General features: G+C 42.6%; 1 protein-coding gene across 1 annotated transcript in view; it reads left to right on the top strand.

Annotated features, from left to right (window-relative positions):
• Positions 1–21,775, top strand: part of kdr (kinase insert domain receptor (a type III receptor tyrosine kinase)) — an 80,738-nt gene that overhangs the window by 31,675 nt on the left and 27,288 nt on the right. Inside the window, exons 10-18 of the mRNA XM_078547963.1 lie at positions 858–1,014; positions 4,494–4,626; positions 4,927–5,035; positions 8,833–9,183; positions 9,525–9,671; positions 11,209–11,340; positions 20,060–20,166; positions 20,620–20,755; positions 21,345–21,449. Coding sequence (XP_078404089.1) covers positions 858–1,014; positions 4,494–4,626; positions 4,927–5,035; positions 8,833–9,183; positions 9,525–9,671; positions 11,209–11,340; positions 20,060–20,166; positions 20,620–20,755; positions 21,345–21,449 — 1,377 coding nt within the window. The remainder of the gene's footprint in view (positions 1–857; positions 1,015–4,493; positions 4,627–4,926; positions 5,036–8,832; positions 9,184–9,524; positions 9,672–11,208; positions 11,341–20,059; positions 20,167–20,619; positions 20,756–21,344; positions 21,450–21,775) is intronic.

Here is a 21,775-nt window from a genome sequence, read left to right as displayed (position 1 = left end):
AAATCCCACCACTGAATCTAGTGCAATTTAAATTGAATTAATTTAAAAGAAATCTGGAACTGAAGGTCAAGTCTTAGTGATGATGACCATGAAACTATAATCAATAGTTGTAAAAATTCATCTGGTTCATGAATATTCTTTAGGGAAGGAAATCTGCCATATTCGTCTGGCCTGGCCTACATGTGACTCCAGACCCACAGTAATGTGGTTGACTTTTAACTGCACTCAGAAATGGCGTAACAAGCCACTCAGTTCAAGATTGGGATGGGCAACAAATATTGTCTTTGCCAGTGATGTCAACCTCCCATTAAAGAGAAAAAAAACTATTTTAAGACCTTTTTTTATTTAATCTTGTGCTTTGAGCAACACCAGCAAGACAGTATTAATTGCACAACCCTAGTTGTCCTGAGGTCATTAAAAATAAATAGCATAATGTGGGATCATGTAAAGATCAGAGCAGTTAGGAATGGCATGGTCCCTTCCCTGAAACACATTAGTGAACCAGTTGGGTGTTCATAGCAATTCAGCAGTTTTCACGGTATTTTTTCTGGTATTAGCCCAGATATAGCCCAAATATTAAAGCATTTATTGAATTCAATTTCATAATTTCCTGAAGAAAGTCATGCAGACTCGAAACATTAACTCTGTTTCTCTCTCCACTGATGCTGATAGACCTGCTGAGTTTTTCTAGCATTTTCTGTCTTTATTTTATACTTTCCAATGGTAGAATTTGCACTGAGGACTTTTGAGTTGCTTATCCAGTACCATACCCAATAGGCCGCTGTATTCAACATATTGAATGTTTATTCGCAAGATCAAGTAATTTCTGAAAATGTGTTTTTAATGTTTTTTTGCAGTTCCGCCAAAGATTCATGAAAAAGCTGTAGCTACACACACTGACTTTTACAGCTATGGAAGCAGGCAGACTCTAACTTGCACTGTCTATGGCATTCCTGCTCCCAACAGGATTATGTGGGAATGGCAGCCTGCAGAGAACTGTAGCTTCCTCCACCAGTAAGTAATTAATAATATATTGTCATTAATAATTGATCCACTTATGAAGATTAAAAAATACATGCTAATTTATTGTTCTCGATTTATTGTGCATCCCAAGACTAGGTGGTGGTGATCATACATTTTCCATTTATCAACTTATTGAATACGTTGTTTGTGAAATATTTCTAAAGTGAAGCATTAAGGTGCATCTATATGTGTGATACATATACATTTATACATATAAAATATATATATCATAAGTAGGGCAATGGGAAATAAATAAGGAGCAGGTTCAACAGACTTATTGATGTAATAAAACCTAATAAATGATTTGTGAACTGAGGTGCTACAGACCCTTTAGTACTTCACAAGACACACACCCAGTATTTCAATAGCCACCAACTTGTAAAATCGTAACTTGTACTATGCAGCAATTGAACTCATAAACAAAATCTGACTCTGTGTGTCTATGCAAGATGCATTCATTCTAGAGGAAGTATGTTGATTGATGCTCAGAATGAATGACAGCCTCCCACACTAGGCCCAAGAGGCCTCTCTTATCTTGGCTCAGCAGAAGGTCCGGTAGACTTCCTGCATGACAATCCTGGGCAATCTGCTTTCCTGTTGTTTGTTTGGCCACTAACTTCCACTAGCTCTTTCCTCCACCACCCCCATTGTTTTCCCTTTCCAATCACGGATGCAAGAATCTTACTGAGGACTGCAGAGGTTTCTCTGTCTCCTTATCTTCCTCAGAAGTTGAATTATCTCTGGCAACAAGCTTCATTTATCAAAGCCTTGCTTCCAAAAATAGTTATTTCCTTCTATACATCCTAATTGGAAATCACTTAAGGAGGTTGAATAATATTTTGAGATTATTTCTATATTTGTTATTGCTATATATATAACATATTATATATGTATTAAAGGTCATTTGTTTTTAAGAAAAACTGTTTTGCAAGCCTTTCTTTTTTTGGTTGGGAAAAGACATGCTAGAAGAGATGGACTTCAATTTCATTGAAATAACGATACTTGCAAGTGACCCAGTAATGGATTCCAATTTGAATTACATTACTTCCTTGTTTGTTTGGCAAAGCCTTATTTCAAATGTTTACAGAATCTTTAACATGAAGGTGGCACGCTCTGTCAATGTCATAGTAAAGTCAGCTAACAAGTCAACATTCTGTCCTGACTAGTTCAATGTAAGAGAGATATTTTCAAATACTGTCTAATTACATTAGCCAAATACACTTTTATTAACTTGCTCAGTACAAAACACTTTCTCATTTCTCCAAGAGCTTAGCTTCTTTTGGGTAACACCTCTCACATGGTAACATTCCATTTGTGAGGCCAGAGTGAGTGCCAACAAGCTATTCAACTGCTGGCGTTAAAGGGGTATCACAATCCTCACCACCTTTGACATCCACATAGTTATCAAGAAGGCAATCCTGGTTATTCCACAGGAATATCGAGGCCAGTTATAAAATTCGCATTGCTTGCCTATCTGAGATCTGCTAAAAGTGCAGACCCAGGATAGAGATAAGGGCTTCACTGATCTGCATATTCCAGTTTCACACCAGGCAGTACATTGACTCACTGAGGTAGTAGAAGAACAGACACATTGGACTGAATAATATGGGGATGGGGGATGGGGAGTAGTGGCTGGCGGTGGGTAATTGGCGTGAGTGTGAATGTGCATGAATCCCAAAGAGCTAATACAAGTTCAACAGGGAATAGGGAAGGTAAATGGAATGTTGGCCTTTATTTCAAAGGGAATGGACTATAAAAATAGGGAAATCTTGTTAAAACTATACAAGGCACTAGTCAAACCACACCTAGAAACTGTGAACAGTTTTGGTCCCCTTATCTAAGGACAGATATACTGGCATTGGAGGCAGTCCAGAGAAGGTTCACTAGGTTGATCCCAGGCATGGAGGGATTTTCTTATGAGGTGAAGTTGAGTAGGTTGGGCCTGTACTCATTGGAGTTTAGAAGAATAAGGGGTGAACTAATTGAAACATATAAGATTCTTAGGGGGCTTGACAGGGTAGATGCTGAGAGGTTGTTTCCCCTTATGGGAGAGTGTAGGACCAGAGGTCATAATCTCAGAGTAAGGGGTCGCCCATTTAAGACAGAGATGAGGAGGAATTTCTCCTTTTAGAGGGTAGTGAATCTGTGGAATTCTTTACCGCAGAGGGCTGTAGAAGTTGCGTCGTTAAGTATATTCAAGGCTGAGATAGACAGATTTTTAATCAGTAAGGGAATCAAGGGTTATGAGGAAAAGGCAGGAAAGTGGAGTTGAGGATTATCAGATCAGGCATGATCTCATTGAATGGCAGAGCAGACTCAATGGGCCAAATGGCCTACTTCTGCTCCTACGGCTTATGGTCTTATGGTCTTATGGCATCACACCCCGCCCCCAATTAAGGCCATTGACAGGAGCAGGCCAGGAGCCCCAACGGGCAATAGAAAAAACATAAAACCTCATCCACTGGCGGGATGAGGTTTCATGTCCGCTTTAAAAATGTTGAATAAATTTTATGTGATATTTATTAACATGTCCCATCTCGTGTGACATTGTCACATGAGGGGGAAATGTTAATAATTTTTTTATTTTTCTATTTTTTAAGTTTGTAAAACTTTCATTGATCTCCTTGAGACAGGACTTAGTATCAGGGAAGCAGTGCGTTCTTTCGCACACATGCATGAAAGAGCACCCTCCCCCCACCGCACAGGAAGTGCATAGCGCTTCCCGTTGGGCAGGCCGCTGGGCGGGCCTTAATTGGCCCGCCCACTCAAAATGGCAGTGGGGCCCACTTCAGCGGCAGAGTTTGGCTGCCCGCCCGCCAACCTAGGGCAAAATTCTGCCCTTAGGATCCCTGAAGAAGATAAATCCTGGGTCTTGGGCCTGGAGGGTTTGGGAATGTTAGGGATGGGGCGATGAGTGGGAAAGGGTGGATTTAGGAGAGGGAGCAGGTAGGGAGAAAGGGGGCATTCATTCTAAGAGAGGCCACCCTGTGATCGACAAAAGGAAGCCCCTGAAGAGTGCCCCCCTTTCTTTCCCGCACTTCAATATTTCAGGTTAAAAATCAGGCTTTCCGCTCCCACCTTGCCGCTCATGCCAAACATTTTATAGCAGCGTATTATTAGAGTCAATAGGCTTGATAACAAGCCTAATTCACCCTTAAATGGTCATTTTATCGTGGCAGATGGGCTTTCAGCACATGTCTGCACCACCCCCTCACCCACCCACCACCCCCCCCACCCCTACTCCCCACCCCGTATCATGGGGATGAGCTCCAGGGTGTGAGGGGAGGTGGTGGGATGGGCCCCCATCCCATCTTACGTGCCCCCCCCCGCCCACGGGAAACACATCTGCTGAGGGCACATAAAATTCAGCCTATGATTCGCTAGAAACGCACATATTTTTCATACACATTTTTTTAAATTTGGAGGCATGATCTAATAAAGATGCATTGATGTCAATTCCTTTCCGATAGCTCACAAGGAGAATTGGGAACCTCCTCTAAGTCACATGAAAATAAAAACTGGAAGAACATTTCGGACAGTGATGGCAACAACAAGATTGAAATTATGGAGCCTCGGATCATGTTTCTTGAAGGGAAGCATAAGGTGAATTAACTATTAAAAAATAGCTGATTAAAGACAATCAATTTTATATACCACTAATTTAATAAATATATTAAGTTAACCAGCAATATTTACTCAGTAGTCTTTAAAAAAAGCTAAATAGTGCAACCTAATGTTTAGCTAGAATTAATTATTAGTGTTTCAAGTCTTATATTTTAATTTATTGCTTTTAAGTATTCCTTTTAGTATGCACTCCTTTGGTTGGAAGGTATACTGATAACTGAGCTCACTTCTGTGAATTTGTTATTGATATGGTATCATTTTTCTGATGTTTCCTACTAGATGGTCAGTACCCTTGTGATTCAGGCAGCAAATGTCTGTGCTATGTACAGATGTCGGGCTATTAACAAAGTGGGACAAGATGAGAGGGTTATCTTCTTTCATGTAACCAGTAAGTACGGCATGTCTACTGCAGCATCTCAGTAGAACAAATCCCATGGAGAGATTAAAGGGTCTGCTCAGAATTGAACTTTGAGATTTGACAACTAAATGATCGAAAACAGAAAACTTGTATGGTATACAGTAAAGCTGGAGAGGCTGTTGTTTATGCATCAAGGATTAAGTTGTACAGTGAATAAGCTCATTGTTACAAATAACTTTACAATAGATAACTCAAATTGTGAATGTGTCATTTTCATCTATTCAAGCTCACTTTAATAAGTCAAAGTAAGAAAGGGCAGATTTCACAAATTAGCAGTCCTAACATGACAATTATTGCAGGCCCATGGTTCTGCAGAATTTTTACCCATTACAGTTAATGAATGGAAGGTCATATGGGTTGCGCTTATCTCTGTACCTGAAGCCCTGCATTGGAAGTGTAAATCCCTAAAATCTACTTAAAAATTTTAAACAAAGGGATTGAAATGAGATAAGGGTCACCATTCCAATCTTAAAAGATATTGAAAGGTGGGGTTGTGGGGATGGAGTGAGGTGGTGGTGCAGGCAGTGGGGATTGATGTTCATACCAAGATTGTAAAGAACACTGTATTGTTTTTACCTTAAAAAATAAGCATGTGTTGTACTTTCAGTCTAGTGGAGAATACTGAAAGCAATTGTTGGCTTCTTTTAAAAATCTTTTAACTCCTTTTAAAAAAATAGCATGGGCAGAATTTCTCGGTTATTGGGTGGGCGTACGTCCGACCCGAACGAGTGTAAAATGACACGCGATGATGTCGGGTGAGCGTCCCGATGTCATCACGCACTCGCACGATATTTCAGTCGGCGGGCGCACACGGGAGTCGGCAGTGCAGCCGCCGACAATTAAAAGGCCTATTAAGGCCATTAACAATCCAATTGATTTAAACTTTTCGCTGCTCGTCCAACCTTACAGTTGGCAGGCAGGCGAAAGGGCCAGGCGGCCTTTGCATTTTTTGCGAAACCTCATCCACAGGTGGGATGAGGTTTCACTCCATCATTAAAAATAAAATTTTCATACTTATTTCTAACATGCCGCTGCTCATGTGCCAGAGTCACAGCTCTGTGCCTCCGGGAGCTTTTCCAGCGTGTGCATGCGCGAAGTTCACACTCGCTCTCCTACCCCTCCCCCCCACACAGGCAGTGCTGAGCGCTGCAGCACGTGTTTCACACTGGGTGGGCCTTAATTGGCCTGCCAGTGTGAAATCACAGACTGGTCCCGATCGTGGGCAGAGGTCGAGCCCGCCCGACGAGGGCAAAATTCTGCCCCATTTATTTGTAAAAGTAGACCTGTAGCCCATCTGATCTCACCTCCGTCTTGTTATTGTTAGGTGGATTGGCACTTGCAATAATGATTGAAGGGAGTCTGTCACTTTCCCACTTGTAGTCTGGGAGACAAGAATAGGTTGCGGGTGAGCAGAAACTTACAGGCAGAATTTTGCCCTTGGCGTGCGGACCCGGCAGAGGTGGGCGGGGGCAGTCGGGAAGTTGACCGCCGCCCATGATCGGGCCCGGAAGGCAATTTCACACTGGCGGGCCAGTTAAGACCCGCCCAGCATGAAATGTGAGCGAGCAGCACTGAGCGCTGCGTGTGTGGTACGGAGTGATGAGGGCAAGCGGGCCGAGCGCGAACTTGGTGCATGCACATGAATGCGCACTACATAATATCAGAGAGCAGAGAGCTACCTCAGGGAGATGATGATAGATGAAAAAATATAATTTTTAAAAATGTAATGCAACGTCCCCTCATGTGCCTCTGTCACATGAGCAGGGACATGTTATTAATGAAAAAATAAAGTTTCTATTTGATTTTTATTTGCTTTTGGAAACCTCATCCCACCTGTGGATGAGGTTTCCAAAAAATTCAAAGACGGCTTGGCCTTTTCGTCTGCCCGCCAACCATAAGGTTGGATGGGCAGCGAAAAATTTCTTTTAATTAACATTTAATGGCTTTATTGGCCTTTTAATTGTCGGTGGGCATGCTGCCAGATATCTGACCCAAATATCGCGTGAGTGCACGATGACATCAGGACGCATGCCCGACGTCATCACGCATCATTTTATGTTTGGTCGGGTTGAGCACACGCCCGCCCGCCGAGCTAAAAACTTTACCCATAATCTACTCACCCACCTACATTGAAAAGCATGGTCTAGAAATTGGGATTGCACCCAAATCAGAATGCAATCCAAATGCAGTGCATTTGCCTAATGAGGCTTGTAGCAGGACCACAGCAAATTGGCCTGTTAGCCTCATTAGGATAGCAGAGACAAATAAGCTGCAGGCATCATTCGCTGTCCTAGAGACAGCTTGATGAGAACACTGATTGGCAATAATTATTAGCAACGTGAAACCCATACTAACCCAGTAACACACCATGTTCTGCTAACTGCCATGGCCTTCTGAAACAACTGAAAAGTTAAAAACTGACTTCTTCAAAAGAGATAGGTACAAATGTGATTTGTTTTGTAAAATATTTTTTACTGCCTTCGTTTCAATTCAAGAATGTTAATCACTTTTTGTAAAAATTCTGATTAATAAGTTAATTCTTTTCATAGTCGCGCTGGAGAGTTGAGCTAGTTTTTATTTAAAAAAGTTCTTCTGTCAAACTGCAACATGTGAACTGTTTGGGAAGCTCTTTAGCTCCTGCATAGAAAACAATTTCATGTGACCTCATTGGGCTACAGAAACCGGTCCTTGCTGAAGAAGCAGTGACATTTTACTAAAGTTTTACTAAAGTAGCAGATATATATGTGAGCAGGTCTGCTTTTACAGTACTGCTTAGATTAATGTACAATCCCTTTACAAACCTTGTGTTCATAAAATGTTGCAGTTACAATTGCATGAAAATAGTGGGAAAAGGGTTTTGATTTAGCTGATTTAAAAAAACGCTTAATTGAATGATAATTAAAAGACTAAGTGTAGATGCCTTTTAATATTTGAAGACCGCCAGGTGCAAAATATTGTTTTCATCCCTTGGCTACAGGTTTGTATATTTATTATATACTGCCATTGTAATGCTTGGCCCATAAATAGTGTTGGCTAGAGTGACCAGACCAAGCAGAATGTCTTCTAATTAAAGCCTCTTAATGCTGTGCAGGGGGAGGCGGCCGCAACATGGTATTGTCACTGGACTAGTATTCCAAAGACCCAGCGTAATGTTCTGGGACCCGGGTTTGAATCTTAGCATGGCAGCTGGAGGAATTTGAATTCAATAAAAACCCGCAACTAAAAGTCTGATAACGACCATGAAACCATTGTCGATTGTTGTAAAAACCTTATAGCTTCATTAATGTCCTTTAGGGAAGGAACTCTGCCATCCTATCAGGTCTGGTCTACATGTGACTCCAGACCCACAGTAATTTGATTGACTCTTAAATGCCCTCTGAACAAGGGCAATTAGGGGTGGGCAATAAATGCTGGTCTAGCCAGTGATACGCACATCCCATGAACAAAGTAAAAAAAAATCAAATTATATGAGTGACTGAATCTAAATAAGGGAAATAATTTTATAATTAAGGTGGTAATTAGTTTAATATTTGAGCATTAAAGTATATCTTGAGTGCCTTATGCTTGTTAACATTAATTATATATGTGCATTTCAAAAGAAAAACAAAATTATTAAGGCTTTCATTAGAAAAACAAACAAAAAATGGTTACTAGAATTCAGGAAGAGACTGCAAATTTCAGTTCCTTTAATATTATTTTAGTTGGTGTTTTACAGAATTTCTGTAGAAAAAGAACAACTGATGGGATTAATATTCTTGATTTTTCAGAGGGTCTTGAAATTAATTTGCAGCCTACTGGCCACCCCATTGAAAAGGATAATGTAACTCTTCAGTGCAAAGCTGACAGATTTACGTATGAGAACCTAAAATGGTACAAGATCCACCCCACAATTCTCCAAAGCTGCCGTGGCAACCTTGCCATCCTCCCATGTGAAGACCTCAAACGCGATGCACAAGAGATGGCCTGGAGGATGATTTCTGGTCACAAGACTGGAAATGTCACCATCGAGTTATGCTTCGGCAATGTATCTCTTCAAGATCAAGGAGTCTATCTTTGTGAAGCCCAGAATAAAAAGACAGGTGAAAGGCACTGCATGATGAAGACTCTTTCTGTCGAAGGTGAGAAAGAATGCCATGAATTGATGGGTTGTATCATATGTAACCCGTGTGCCACTATTTTTTGGTGAATACTTGTGCTTATTACAGTGAGGAATACTGACATTGTGAAATGAAGCATTTCCTGATTTTGGGCAGCCACTGGCAGCATCTCCATTTAGTATCAAATAGAGATTTTGCACATAAACAGATTTCAGGCTTAGTTTAAAGAAGTAATCACCTGCCTCAATTCAATTTTCAGTTCTATTCATGTCATGCTATCATTTTACAGTTCTAAACTTATGTGTGTTTGACAACTCACAAAGACATTGACTGAGTAAAGTTTCTTCTGATATTTATTGCAGCTCAACAGGCTCCATTGGTGCTTCAGAATCTGACAGACCAAACAGTGAATATGAGCTCTTCCATAGAGATGAAGTGTGATGTGGTTGGGGCACCAAGCCCATACGTTATATGGTATAAAAATGATAAGCAGCTTCTGGAAATGTCAGGTAAGTTGTTTACAGTCACCCAATATTATAATGTTGTTGAAATATGTGTAAAGTAATAGTTCTGTTTCAGAAGACAAAATCTCTAAACTAGGCATATAAAATGTGATGGAAATTATTGGGTGTAATGTTGACTTTGGATGATGGTGTTAATACAGGTGATACTGAACTCGCTACCGGTTATCCATATATCCTGATCTTCATTTCATTCAATGAGAAGTAAAACAGGCAGCTGAGTTGATATTTGTGTATGTGAATATATATACATACTTGTCATTTATTGCAAGGGGAATGGAATATAAAGTAAGGATGTTTTGCTACAATTGTACTGAGGGTTGGTGAGTCTGGAGTATGTGTATAGTTTTGGTCTCCTTATTTAAGAAAGAATATAATTGCATTAGAAGCAGTTCAGAGAAGATTCATTCAACTGATTCCTGGGATGAGGGGGCTGTCTTATAAGGAAAGGTTGGACAGGTTGGGCCTGAATCCATTGGAGTATTGAAGAATGAGAGGTGTTCTTATTGAAACATATAGGATCCTGAGGTTACATGACAAGGTGGATGCCGAAAAGATATTTTGCCGTGGGAGAGACTAGAACGAGGGGGTCACTGTTTAAAAATAAGGGGTCTCCTTAAGACTGAGGAGAGATTTTTTTTTCTCAGTGAATCTTTGGAAAACTCTTCACGAGAGCAGTGGAGGCAGGGTCATTGAATATTTTTAAGGCAGAGGTGGATAGATTCTTGACTAACAAGGGGGTGAAAGGGTATAGGGGGTAGGTGTGATTGTGGAGTTGTGGTCACAGTCAGACCAGCCGTGATCTTATTGAATGGCAGAGCAGGCTCGAAGGACCTAATGGTCTACTTGTGCTCCTAATTCATATGTTCGTATGATAGCACCCATTTTACATTATATTCAAAGACAAAATCACCATCCTGTCAGTGCCTTTAAGGAGGTAGTTTAATTAATTCAAACTCTTCCTAATCTAAAAAAGAGTCACACTTCCTGTTTTTGATCACTGCTTGTCGATTCCCAGTAAAAAGTGCATAACATTAGGTAAGGGTGGTATTTGGCTCTTCTGATGTGGTCAAATAGCAAGCTCACTGTCTCAGGCAGCAAGGATGTTCACTCCTTTGGAGCTACTGGAGGATGGCAATTACTGTGCAGATATACCTAATATTATCTTCAGCGGGGGTGAGGTGAGGGGGGTGGGGGGGCGGGTGGGGGGGGGGGGGTGGGAAATTAGATTGGAGGAAAGTGAAAAAATAAGAATGATACCAATTGAATCTAATAGCAAATGCTCATTGCTTCACAGTATACAAAGAAAGCACGTAAATTTGTAAAAGTTTTCAAACGTTATAAAATAAATAATAAGCATTGTATAAAAAAAGCGTATTTGGCAGTGTGATTACTATTATTCTTTTATATTGCCTTATTATTCAGTGTATCCGGTCATTTCTGTTCGCACTGTGAATTGTAACATTGTGACTGGTGCAGGAAATGGTGTCTCACTGACCTAATGTCGTGTGTCTGTGTCCTGCAGGCATTGTTCTAGATGAGCTGAACAGGACCTTGACCATCCAGAGATTGAAGAAGGAAGATGAAGGGATGTACAAGTGTGAGGCTTGTAACATACAGGGCTGTGCAGAGACTTCTGCAATGATTGCTGTAGAAGGTTAGGAAGTTAAGAAAAATAAAACTGATTGTCAGGCAAAATAACACCTGGGTGGTTTTGAACTGAAATGTGCTAATTGTGCTCAGTCTAAGAGGCAATATTTCTTATTGTTTGCCCATAATGTAAGGCTTTAATGACACAAGTTATCTGATACTTGCTATTAATGTTTGAAATAATGCAGATGCTATAAATGATCAATGGACATGAATTTACAATTTGTTTGATACCACAACACAATTGTTGCTTTCTCTATACTATAAAATGCAGAACAGCCAAAATATAGGGACCCATATTTTTTAGTAGGAATAAGGGTGAGGCTATCAGCGCACGCATGAAGGAAATGTCAGACGGCAACTTCCAGCAATTGCACGTGCACAGTTAAATGCAGAAATCAGAACTGAGTTCCCCAGCCCCCCAGAAACTTAGCTCTAACATCATCTCACCCAAAGAGCGGAATTTTCTGTGCCCACTGGCGGCAGGCGTGATGGATGACGTGAGCGGACAATATGGCGCGATTGGCTTCATGACGGCAGGAAGGCAGGTCGCAATTGTCTGATCAGCCCGCTGATGGTGGGCTGCTTTTCCCACCATCGGTCGTCGGGAACCTCATTGTAATATATCATTATCAGGCCATCCTGCCAGTCTCTTGCACCCCTGCTGGATTGTCCGACAAAGTCGGTAGGAAAGCACGCCGATGTGTTTCACAACAGCACAGAGGCGATGTGCACTTGGCGGCCTGCACTTTGAGTGAACTGGAGGTGAGTGCACAGCAGAGCTCGTCAGGGTCGCCTGTTGCTTTGCAGGCTTCAGGGGTGCCGGGGGTTTGGGGTTAAGTGCTACCCTGTCCGACTGGTGGCGTGGGGTGGTGGGGGGGATCAGGGGGCAAGTGCAGCCCTGCCTCTGAGGCGACCTTTGAGGGTGAGGATGAGCACTGTGACAGGACTTCAGGGAGGGTGCCTCCAGATTCCTCTTCAGAGATTTCTTTGGGGCTTGATTGAAGGCCCTGGGTCATGGACTCCATCAGCTGTTTCCCAGAATGTGCCTGCGAAAGCAAAGAAGAGATAATTAGTGTATGGCAGTGGCCTGTGAAAGAGGACACATCACTCACAGCATGGTTATTTGATGGATGTTGCACTGATGGATCCTCACTTGGTAGAGCAGCATCGACCTCACTGGTCCAGATCCTCACCGGCCAGCTGGATGGCTCCGTTTTCAAAGTCCATGAGGACCTTGATTTCGGGCATTCCACCACCGGCCTACGACCTCTTTCTCTTGCTGTGCGCCAGCTCGTCCTGCATGGATAGAGATGGAGAAAGTGTAAGCAGGACGCCTGCCAGACCAGATGACAAGTATGCCAGGTATATGTGGGTGTTGAGTTGTCCCATGGATGGGACAAGGACAGTGACGGTGTGTCTGAGAGAGTGAATGGTGATGTCCCTTGAACTGGCAGCGAGTGAGGGCCCTGTGGATGTGTGATAGGTTTGTGAACATGTGAGTTGGATGATGAGATGAGTGGCTTACCCTGGTGGAACAGAAGAGATCATTCATACTCTTGCTTCACTGGTTGGCTGTGCTCTTTTGCAGGGCATTGGCACTGACCACTGTTGCCACCGCCTCCCAAGCTGGGTTAGTGCTGTTGCTGCCTATCCTGCGGCCAGAGCAGGGGTAGAGGACATCCTGATGGGCCTCCAAGGCATCCAAAAATCGCTCGGGAGATGCATCGCTGAGCCTGGGGGCTGCAGTTTTCTTCAGTTTCAGGGCCATGTCTTCGTGCAGCAGTGGTGAGCTGGAAACACTGAGATGTGTGCTTGCGGCTGGACTTTAAACATGGCACCCGGCGTGATGCAGCGGCGGGGTGATGGCAGGCAGACAAATGAGAGACCACCCACCGTGGAAACTGTGTGTTTCCCAGGAGTGCATAAATAATTAGGTGGGTTCGAGACGATATGGCTTGAAAACCCGCTATCGCGGCCGGTGGATTAAATGTCGTTTTGCCTGCCGACTACTGCATATCCTGATAAGCCACCATCTCCTTCCATCTTTCCCAGAGGAAGGTTCATAGTGAATTCGGGGAAGCCCCACTTCTGAGGTGGAAAGCCAATTGAAGTTAAGAAAGCAATCAATAGGGATTTTGTGCACGGATTCCCTTTTCCCTAACAGTGGAATAGCCTCACACTGTGTTTCTAATCTGTTGGAGATGGCAAGCCCACGGTGAGAAGGATTTCATCAGGGAAACTGAAAGGCTGTGAAGACTTTGATCAGTCGCACTGAAGAGCCATGATCTGGGCCTGAATTTTTCCCACATCAGGTGGGCTTGGTGGGAGTGGCCGGGGGCGGTCAGGGAGCCGCCCACCGCCCGCAATCGGCTCTGCACCGCGATTTCACGCGGGTGGGCCAATTAAGGTCCACCCTGCATGGATGGCGAGCAGTGGCTGAGCGCTACCTGTGCAGGCGGGGAGAGGAGGGAGAGTTTGCGCATGCGCGCGAAAGAGCACTACAATCTCTCTGAGGCACAGAGCTGCCTCAGGGGGCTTGAAGAGCTTTTTACAAAAATAAATAAAGACAATAAAAATTTAATGAAACATATCCCCTCATGTGTCACATGAGATGAGACAGGTTTTTATTTTCAAAATAAAGGTTTTATTTAATTAATATTAGCTTTAGGAAACCTCACCCTGCTCGTGGATGAAGTTTCCTAAAAAATGTAAAGGCCGCTTTGCCTTTTCACCTGCCCGCCAACCGTGCACCCGCCGAACGAAATATCATGCGAGTGCACAATGACGTTGGGATGCGCGCCCGAGGTCATTGCGTGTCATATACATTCTGGTGTGTCGGGTACATGTCCGCACGCCGAAGGTAAAATGCAGGCCAAGGAACCTATGCAAAACATTCCAAGAGTGTTTTCACTGCTTGAAGGGTGATTTGTTTGGAAGATACTTCACATGGCCAAGCACTTCACCCACCTCCAGCTGCACTTCCTTGCTCCCAGACTTCAGAATGGCACGAGCGTAGATAATGCACCATTGAGGGTCAAGGGGGGGGCTTACCACTTCTAAATACTCCAGCAGCAGCAACATCAACAGCAGCACCAGCAGCCTTCTCAGCCATATACCCCTCCATAGGGCACAGGGGATGGACACCAAAATACAGCTGGAAAGAGGCAAGACCCCTATCAGAGGGTTTACAGGCAGAGGCTCAACTCACTCAACATGCGTGAGTACCAATGCCTCAGGAGACTCAGGCTCTTATGTCAGGTTGCTGCTAACATCTACATCCTTATGGTCTGCCTTCTCAGTGGACTAGGTGGGTACACATGGCTGATAAGGCCTCTGTCATTTTTAACCACTTCCTTAATCTGCCCCGCCACCTTCAATGATTTGTGCACATATACACCAGGTCTCTCTGTTCCTGCATGCCCCTCAGAACTGCACCCTTTATTTTAAATTGCCTCTCATACCAAACTTAGAGGTGTGGCAAACAGTGAATGCTGGTCTTCCCAGCAACACCTGTATCCCATGAAAGGATAAAAAAAGAACTTTGAGTCATATTCAACTCAAAGCATTAACTCTCTTTCTCTCTCCACAGACACTACCAGACTTGTGGAGTATTTCCAGCACTTTCTGTTTTTGTTATCTGCCATACACATCATTTTATCTTACTCTCTGCCTCTTTTGCCACCCAGGGAGCTCTGACTTGTTGGTCATACCTCTCCCCTCATGGGAATGTACCTTGACTGTATCCAGACCAACTTCTCTTCAGAGGCAGCCCAATATCTGTCACAGTTTTGCCTGCCAACCTTTGATTCCAATTTACCTAGGCCAGATCTATTCTCACCATAATGAAATTGGCCCTCATCTAATTAAGTATTTTTACTCCAGGTTTCTCCTTGTCCTTTTCCATAGTTAACCTAAGCCTTATGATATTACGATCACTGTACTCTACATACGTCCCTACAGACACTTGATCCACTTGACCAACCTCTTTCCTCAGAACCAGATCCAGCAATACCTCCTTCCTCGTTGGATGGAAATATACTAATTAAGAAAATGCTCCTGAAAACATTTGAAAAAAACTTTCATCCTCTTTGCACTTTATGACTACTGAGTTTATATTAGGATAATTAAAATTTCCCATTATCACTACCCTATAGATCGGGATTTCCTGGCCCCATTGTAGTGGGACTTGCCACGGGAGATGTGGTAGCTCAGCCAAAAGTCCATTGACTTTCGGTGGGACTGGACGATCCTGGCGGTGGGTGGGGCCAGAAAATCCTGCCCATAGCTTTTGCACATCTTTGTAAATTCTCCGCAAATTTGTTCCTCTATGGCTTTCCTACTATTTGGTGGTATATAGAATACATCTAGTAGTATAATGGTACCTCTATTGTTTTTGAACTGTAACCAAACAGATTCCATCCTTGACCCCACAAGGACATTCTCTCTCTGTTTGGTTGAAGACACGTACTGTTGTCTGCCCTGTTCACTCAGGTGTCAGATGCCTTGTAGTGGATGCTATGCCTTATCAGAATCATGATCGCTATAACTGAATTGCCTTGTCAACACCCATGAAAAGTCTGTAGATAGCTGTGAGCAAAATGAATGGTGAACTTCCTTCATTCACCAGTGACAGTAAAATCCAGGCGATTGCTAGCATTATGCAGTGATGGTCACTTTACATGATCCACCCTAAATACAGTGAAACTAAATAACCCCACTGTACTGATCCTGCACTTTCCATCCCTTTGATTTTTGTCTATCTTTGCACTTGATTTAATTTGAGGATCCATTTCTGCTAGTCTCTGCATCTCTTGAACTCTTCAATTCTGCATACAAGAGACTCAACCTGTTCTTGAATGTTGCCAAAACAAAACTCATGTACCAACCCACACCTGGTTTTCCAAATACTCTACTTCCCCTATATATTGAAGGAGAGACTCTGGAAAATGTTGAGCACTTCCCATACCTTGGCAGTCACCTCTCTCAAAAGGCTATCATTGATGAGGAGATCCAACACCAGATCAGCTATATCAGCTCAGCCTTCTACAAACTATGTCAGTGAGTGTTTGACAACAAAGACCTCTGTAAATCAACAATAGTCCTATTGTACAGAGTAGTCGACGTCACCACAGTCCTGTACTGCAGTTAGACCTGGACTGTGTATCAGCGACACATAAGTGCACTAAAGGAATTCCACCAGCAATGCCTCTGCTGCATCCTCTAGATTCAATGAGAGGACTGTTGAACAAATGCTAGTGTCCTCCTTGAAGCCAGCTCCACAAGCATTCAGGCAAAACTCCTACAAAATTAACTTCAATGGACTGGACATTGTGTCCGGATGGCTGAAAAGTGTCTCCCCTGCCTGGTCCTGTTTTCTCAATTCACAAATGGCCAACATTCCTGGTGAGGACAAAGAAATGCTTCAAAGACACTCTGAAGCTCTCCTTGAAGTGCGGCAGCATTGACATTAATGACTGGGAGGAGTTTGCTACCAAACATTCAAAATGGTGACAACTTGTGCATCAAGTTGCATCACGTTTTGAGTCCAAACTCCTTAATGACGAGGCAAGGCAGTGGCAGAAAAGGAAAGAAAAGGAAGCAAATCCTGCACCCTGGATCCCATTATCCCATGGGACATCCTGCCTGTTCGGTCACATAAAGACCTATGGCAGAACTTAACGACCTTGAGTAGATGCCATCCTTGAATCAAGGGACAGCCAATGATGACTGTGAGACTCAACAACCCCACTGTACTGATCCTGTACTCTCCATTCCTTTTATTTTGTCTATCCCTGCACTGATTTAATTCGAGGACACATTTCTGCCAGTCTCTCTGCATATGCCTGCCCACTCTCTTTGCTGGTTAAGCAAATCTTGATGCTCACAAACTATAGTTATTATTTTTGTGTAGAAATAAAGGGTTTTTACACACTGATGTACAAAAGCTTAAAATTTTAATATTCAAATCTTAGCCCTTGTTATTCACATTACAATTTTTCTAATATCCACATCCCAAACAATTAGCTTCCACATACCAAGTAGCATACATCATTTTGCTCTTTTTCTGATCTGTCCCTTCAGGCGTAAACCTTGCTGGGGTGCCCAGTTTTCTCGGGCAACAGCACAGCCTGGATGTTGGGCAGAACCCCACTCTGGGCGATGGTGACCCCTCCCAGTAGCTTGTTGAGCTCCTCTTCATTGTGGATGGCGAGCTGCAGGTGGCTGGGGATGATACGGGTCTCTTTGTTGTCCCTGGCCTCATTGCCAGCCAGCTCGAGGATCTCAGCCATCAGGTACTCAAGGACCGCGGCCAGGTAGATGGGGGCTCTGGCCCCGACACACTCGGCATTGTGACCCTTGCGCAGTAGCCAGTGGATAGGGCTGATGGGGAACTGGAGACCAGTTTTGGAGGAATGAGTCTTGACCTTGGTGCATCCTTTGCCTCCAGTTTTACTAAGACCAGAGACCTTGTTGTTGCCCTTGCTGAAAATCTTCACCAGTGTGGTAGTACCCTATTTAGAAAGCAACAATTGTGCATTGTTACCAAATAAATTGTAATATCATGTGCATTTATAACTCAATTACTGACAATTAAGTTAATTGGTGACAATATAATAATTAAGGTGTTGACTGAATCTAATGGTGATTACTAATTGAACATAATTAAGTACTCTCTGTATTTAGTAAGTTTTCTGATCATTTTATTTATTGACTAAATATAAAAAACCTATACACCTAGTGCGCTCATACATCAGCAATTTAAAAAAAAGAAAATGATAGAAATCTTGAATGAAAGCAGAAGTTGTTGGAAATATGCATCAAGCCCTTCACCACTGAGATAGGATGTGTAAGTTTATATTTAGGATAAAGATCCATTCTGATGAGGCAACTAAAGATGAAATGACAACCCGTCTTTTCATTTTTCAGATGTTGATAGACTTGCAATGTATTCCAGCATTTCCTGTCTTTTTTAATTATAAGTCAATGAGTTGCTTATTTCAATTAATAATTAAATTATTTAATAAACTAATTCATTTACAACATGACTTACACTTATTACCTACCCTTGATGATCTACATCGGCTGCAAGTCCACCAACAGTTCCAATTTAAAATTCTTATCCTCATTTAAATCACTCTCTATTTCTGCAACCTCCTCCATCACTACAACTCCCTTCCCAAAACTCAGAGGGCTTGATCTTACACCCCCATGCTGGCAGGTTTGAAGGCAGGGGGATTTGTAAAATCCAGTGTTTTGCCTTCCCGCTGCCTACCTGCCCACCCCAACCTGTGTGAAATTTTACAGGGGCGGTGGGGTCATTAAGCAGCCCACCATCCTTGTGCTTATTGAGAACTTTAAGTGGCCAATTAATGGCCACTTAAGGTCCTCATCCTGCTCCCACTGCTATGTTACCCACAGCAGGGGGAGGCCCATGCCAAGTAGGTAGCTTGGCAGCTTTAGCTGCGCAGCTGATTTCAGGCAAGGCAGGCCCCTTCTGCCCTTTGGAGGCACCCCCCCAAAGATCACCCCATCACCCACACCCCTTTACACCTTCCTCACCCTCCCTTGCTGGGGCCTGACTCCGGCAAGATTTTCACCCTGCCCCCACCTTTTCCTGGTGTCCAGCTCCAGTGACGATCTCTGCTGGGGACTGCCTGTAATTTCAACAGTGGCCATCACTCCTTCCTGGTGCTGCTGAGATGATATTGGATGGCTGGCAGCTCTTTGAGCTGGGACTTCCTGTCCCTGAGGGCGGAAATCCTGCCTCCAGCCTATTAATGGGTCAATTGGCTGTTAAGTGATAACCGGGCAGTGTTCTTTCTGTTGGCAGGAACCCCACTTACCTTTTAGCTGAGGTGGGGATGGGGTTGGTGGTTGGGGACTAGGGAGTGCTGCAAATCCAGCCCAGTGTTCCTTGAACTCATTTCTTGCATTTCCTCCTCTCCTCTTTCTTCCACCATTGACAGACCATGCCTTCAATCATTCAGGCCCTACACTCTGGATTTAACCCCTCAGCTCATTGAACTCTCCACCTCTGTCCACCTTTAAGACCCTCCTTATAACCATCCTCTTTGGTGATAAGCTTCTGGTCAGCCTTCCAAGTATCTCTTTCTTTGGCTCAGCATCCAGCTTTCATCTGATCACATCTCTGTGAATCACCTTGGGACATTTTTCTGCACTAAAGATACTACATAAGTACAACTAGTAATGAATAGATGGAAGAGCAATGTAAAATTTTAAAAATATCTCATTTTGGGTCCCAAGACTTGCACCAAATGACTTGAAAATAAGTTGAAGGAGCTTCTGCAAACATACTCCCCCACACCACCCACAATGCATGCACAAGCATACAGCAGAATACATTAATACAGTCCTGAAAATTACTTATGTGCAACACACAGGCGATTTGTTTGTGCTTTATTACATTGCATGTAATACATTACTTTGGACATATGTACTGCTTGTTCTCTGTAATATAAAGCGATCTGTATTTCTGCAAGGTAGTAAATCATGTTGTACTGTGATACTTTGTTTTTTACTTAAAATTATTTGTATAATATAAGCTTATCTTGTTCATTTTATTTTCCAGCTGGTTTAATACATATGTAGGGTTTCATCTGTGTATTTACGGTTAATTTATCTATTCCTGTATAAATTTCCACCTCTCTATGATCACATGCATCTCCGCAAAACTGAAATGATTTTTTTTTCTTCTGTACCAGGAGTTGAAGACAAGGCAAACCTCGAGTTGATCATCCTCGTTGGCACTGGAGTGATCGCCTTGTTTTTCTGGTTGCTTCTAATAATCATCTTGCGAACAGTAAAGCGGGTAATAAAACAATCCCAGCATTGTCCCATGGGAACATACATTGCCCGACAAATGAAAACTGACTGTAGCCCTTTTATGTGGATCTTTTCTTTGTGTTTAAAACAACACACACATTTTTTTCTTTCTTTCTGTAATGCTGCTGCATGATTTAATGAAGGATTGACTAATGTGTGTTAATTAGAATTGCCATTCATGAAGGAGAAAAAGCCTTGTTGCTCAATGCTGCTGCTTAGGATGGCCCTTGTGTATTACAATGAAATCTGAAGTAATTGCGAGCTAGGCATGCATGTTCAGTTCAGCTGGTGTGATGTATGCTTTTGTTTGTTTGGCAACATTTAATTCTGGATCATTGACTGCTCTGTGTCTTTACTCAACAGTTACTAAAGTGAGCATGACCACTCTGTGAACACAAAGCTGGCAGCTAAAGTAACTTGACTTGTCACTTTTTTCCAGCCCAGTGATGCAGAACTGAAGACAGGCTACTTGTCAATCATCATGGACCCTGATGAAATACCTATGGATGAACAGTGTAAACAGCTGTCGTATGATGCCAGTAAATGGGAGTTTCCTAGGGATCGACTTAAATTAGGTGACATGTTGCTGTCATATATATTCCTCCCTTTAGAATAAAACCTACATACATAGTCTCTGAATCAACCATTAATCCATACGATGCTTATCTTTGACATGATACTAAGATATACTTTGTTCTGTATTAGTAACTCTAAATCCTTTAGTCTGCAAGTTTTGTTAAGGATTTTAACATCTGTAACTGAGAGTTACAAAGCATATGATTGGGATAAAGTCAGATATCATTGTGCTGTACATTTTCTTATTTATCAAATTTCAGAGCGAGCAACAGCCCTAGTCAATAGACTTTACTAAAACCTGTTCTTCAGTAAATGACATGCTGCTGCAGTTGTTTTGTATTTTTGTATCCACCTATGGACAGTCATATTGACCTGTTCCTCAGCACACAGCTGCTTCATTAACAATACCAGAGCTGTTGGGTTTTCCTCAGCAAAACCTTTTCTCTTTAATATTGTGCACCACTGTCTGAAAAAGCCCATTTTGTATTCCCTGTAGTGTGGGATTTGCCAGGAACATTCAAAGAGACGGATTTATTGTTTCATATAATTTTCATGATGGAAAGACACTTCTTTTATTTCTTTAACCAGGCAAACCATTGGGTTGTGGAGCTTTTGGCAAAGTGGTTGAAGCAGCTGCGTTTAATATTGAAAAAGTCTCTACTTGCAAAACTGTTGCTGTCAAGATGTTGAAAGGTAAATGACAGTTGGAAAGATTTCTGTCCCAAATTATAATCGTAAGGTTGTTGAACCGCTGAAGGCTGTTTTTCCAGACCAGGTGCAATCAATTTATTGATTGTAAATCTCAATCAATACACAGCATTTTAGAGCAGCCACTGGGTGAAAATCAATTATTTTTGGATTAAGTTAAATCCTCTATCTAACATAGGGTTGGATTTTACAGGTCATCCGCCAGTGAGAAAGCTGGTGGGTGGATATTTAAAATAGGCTGCCATGCCATCTGTGGTGTGCCCACCACCTGCCTGCCTGACACACCCCCACTGCAATTTTACAAGTGTTGG

Source organism: Cetorhinus maximus, chromosome 1, assembly GCF_964194155.1.
Source record: "Cetorhinus maximus chromosome 1, sCetMax3.hap1.1, whole genome shotgun sequence".
NCBI lineage: Eukaryota > Metazoa > Chordata > Chondrichthyes > Lamniformes > Cetorhinidae > Cetorhinus > Cetorhinus maximus.
The sequence above is the reverse complement of the archived record's forward strand: the minus strand, read 5'-3'. Positions and strand labels throughout refer to the sequence as shown.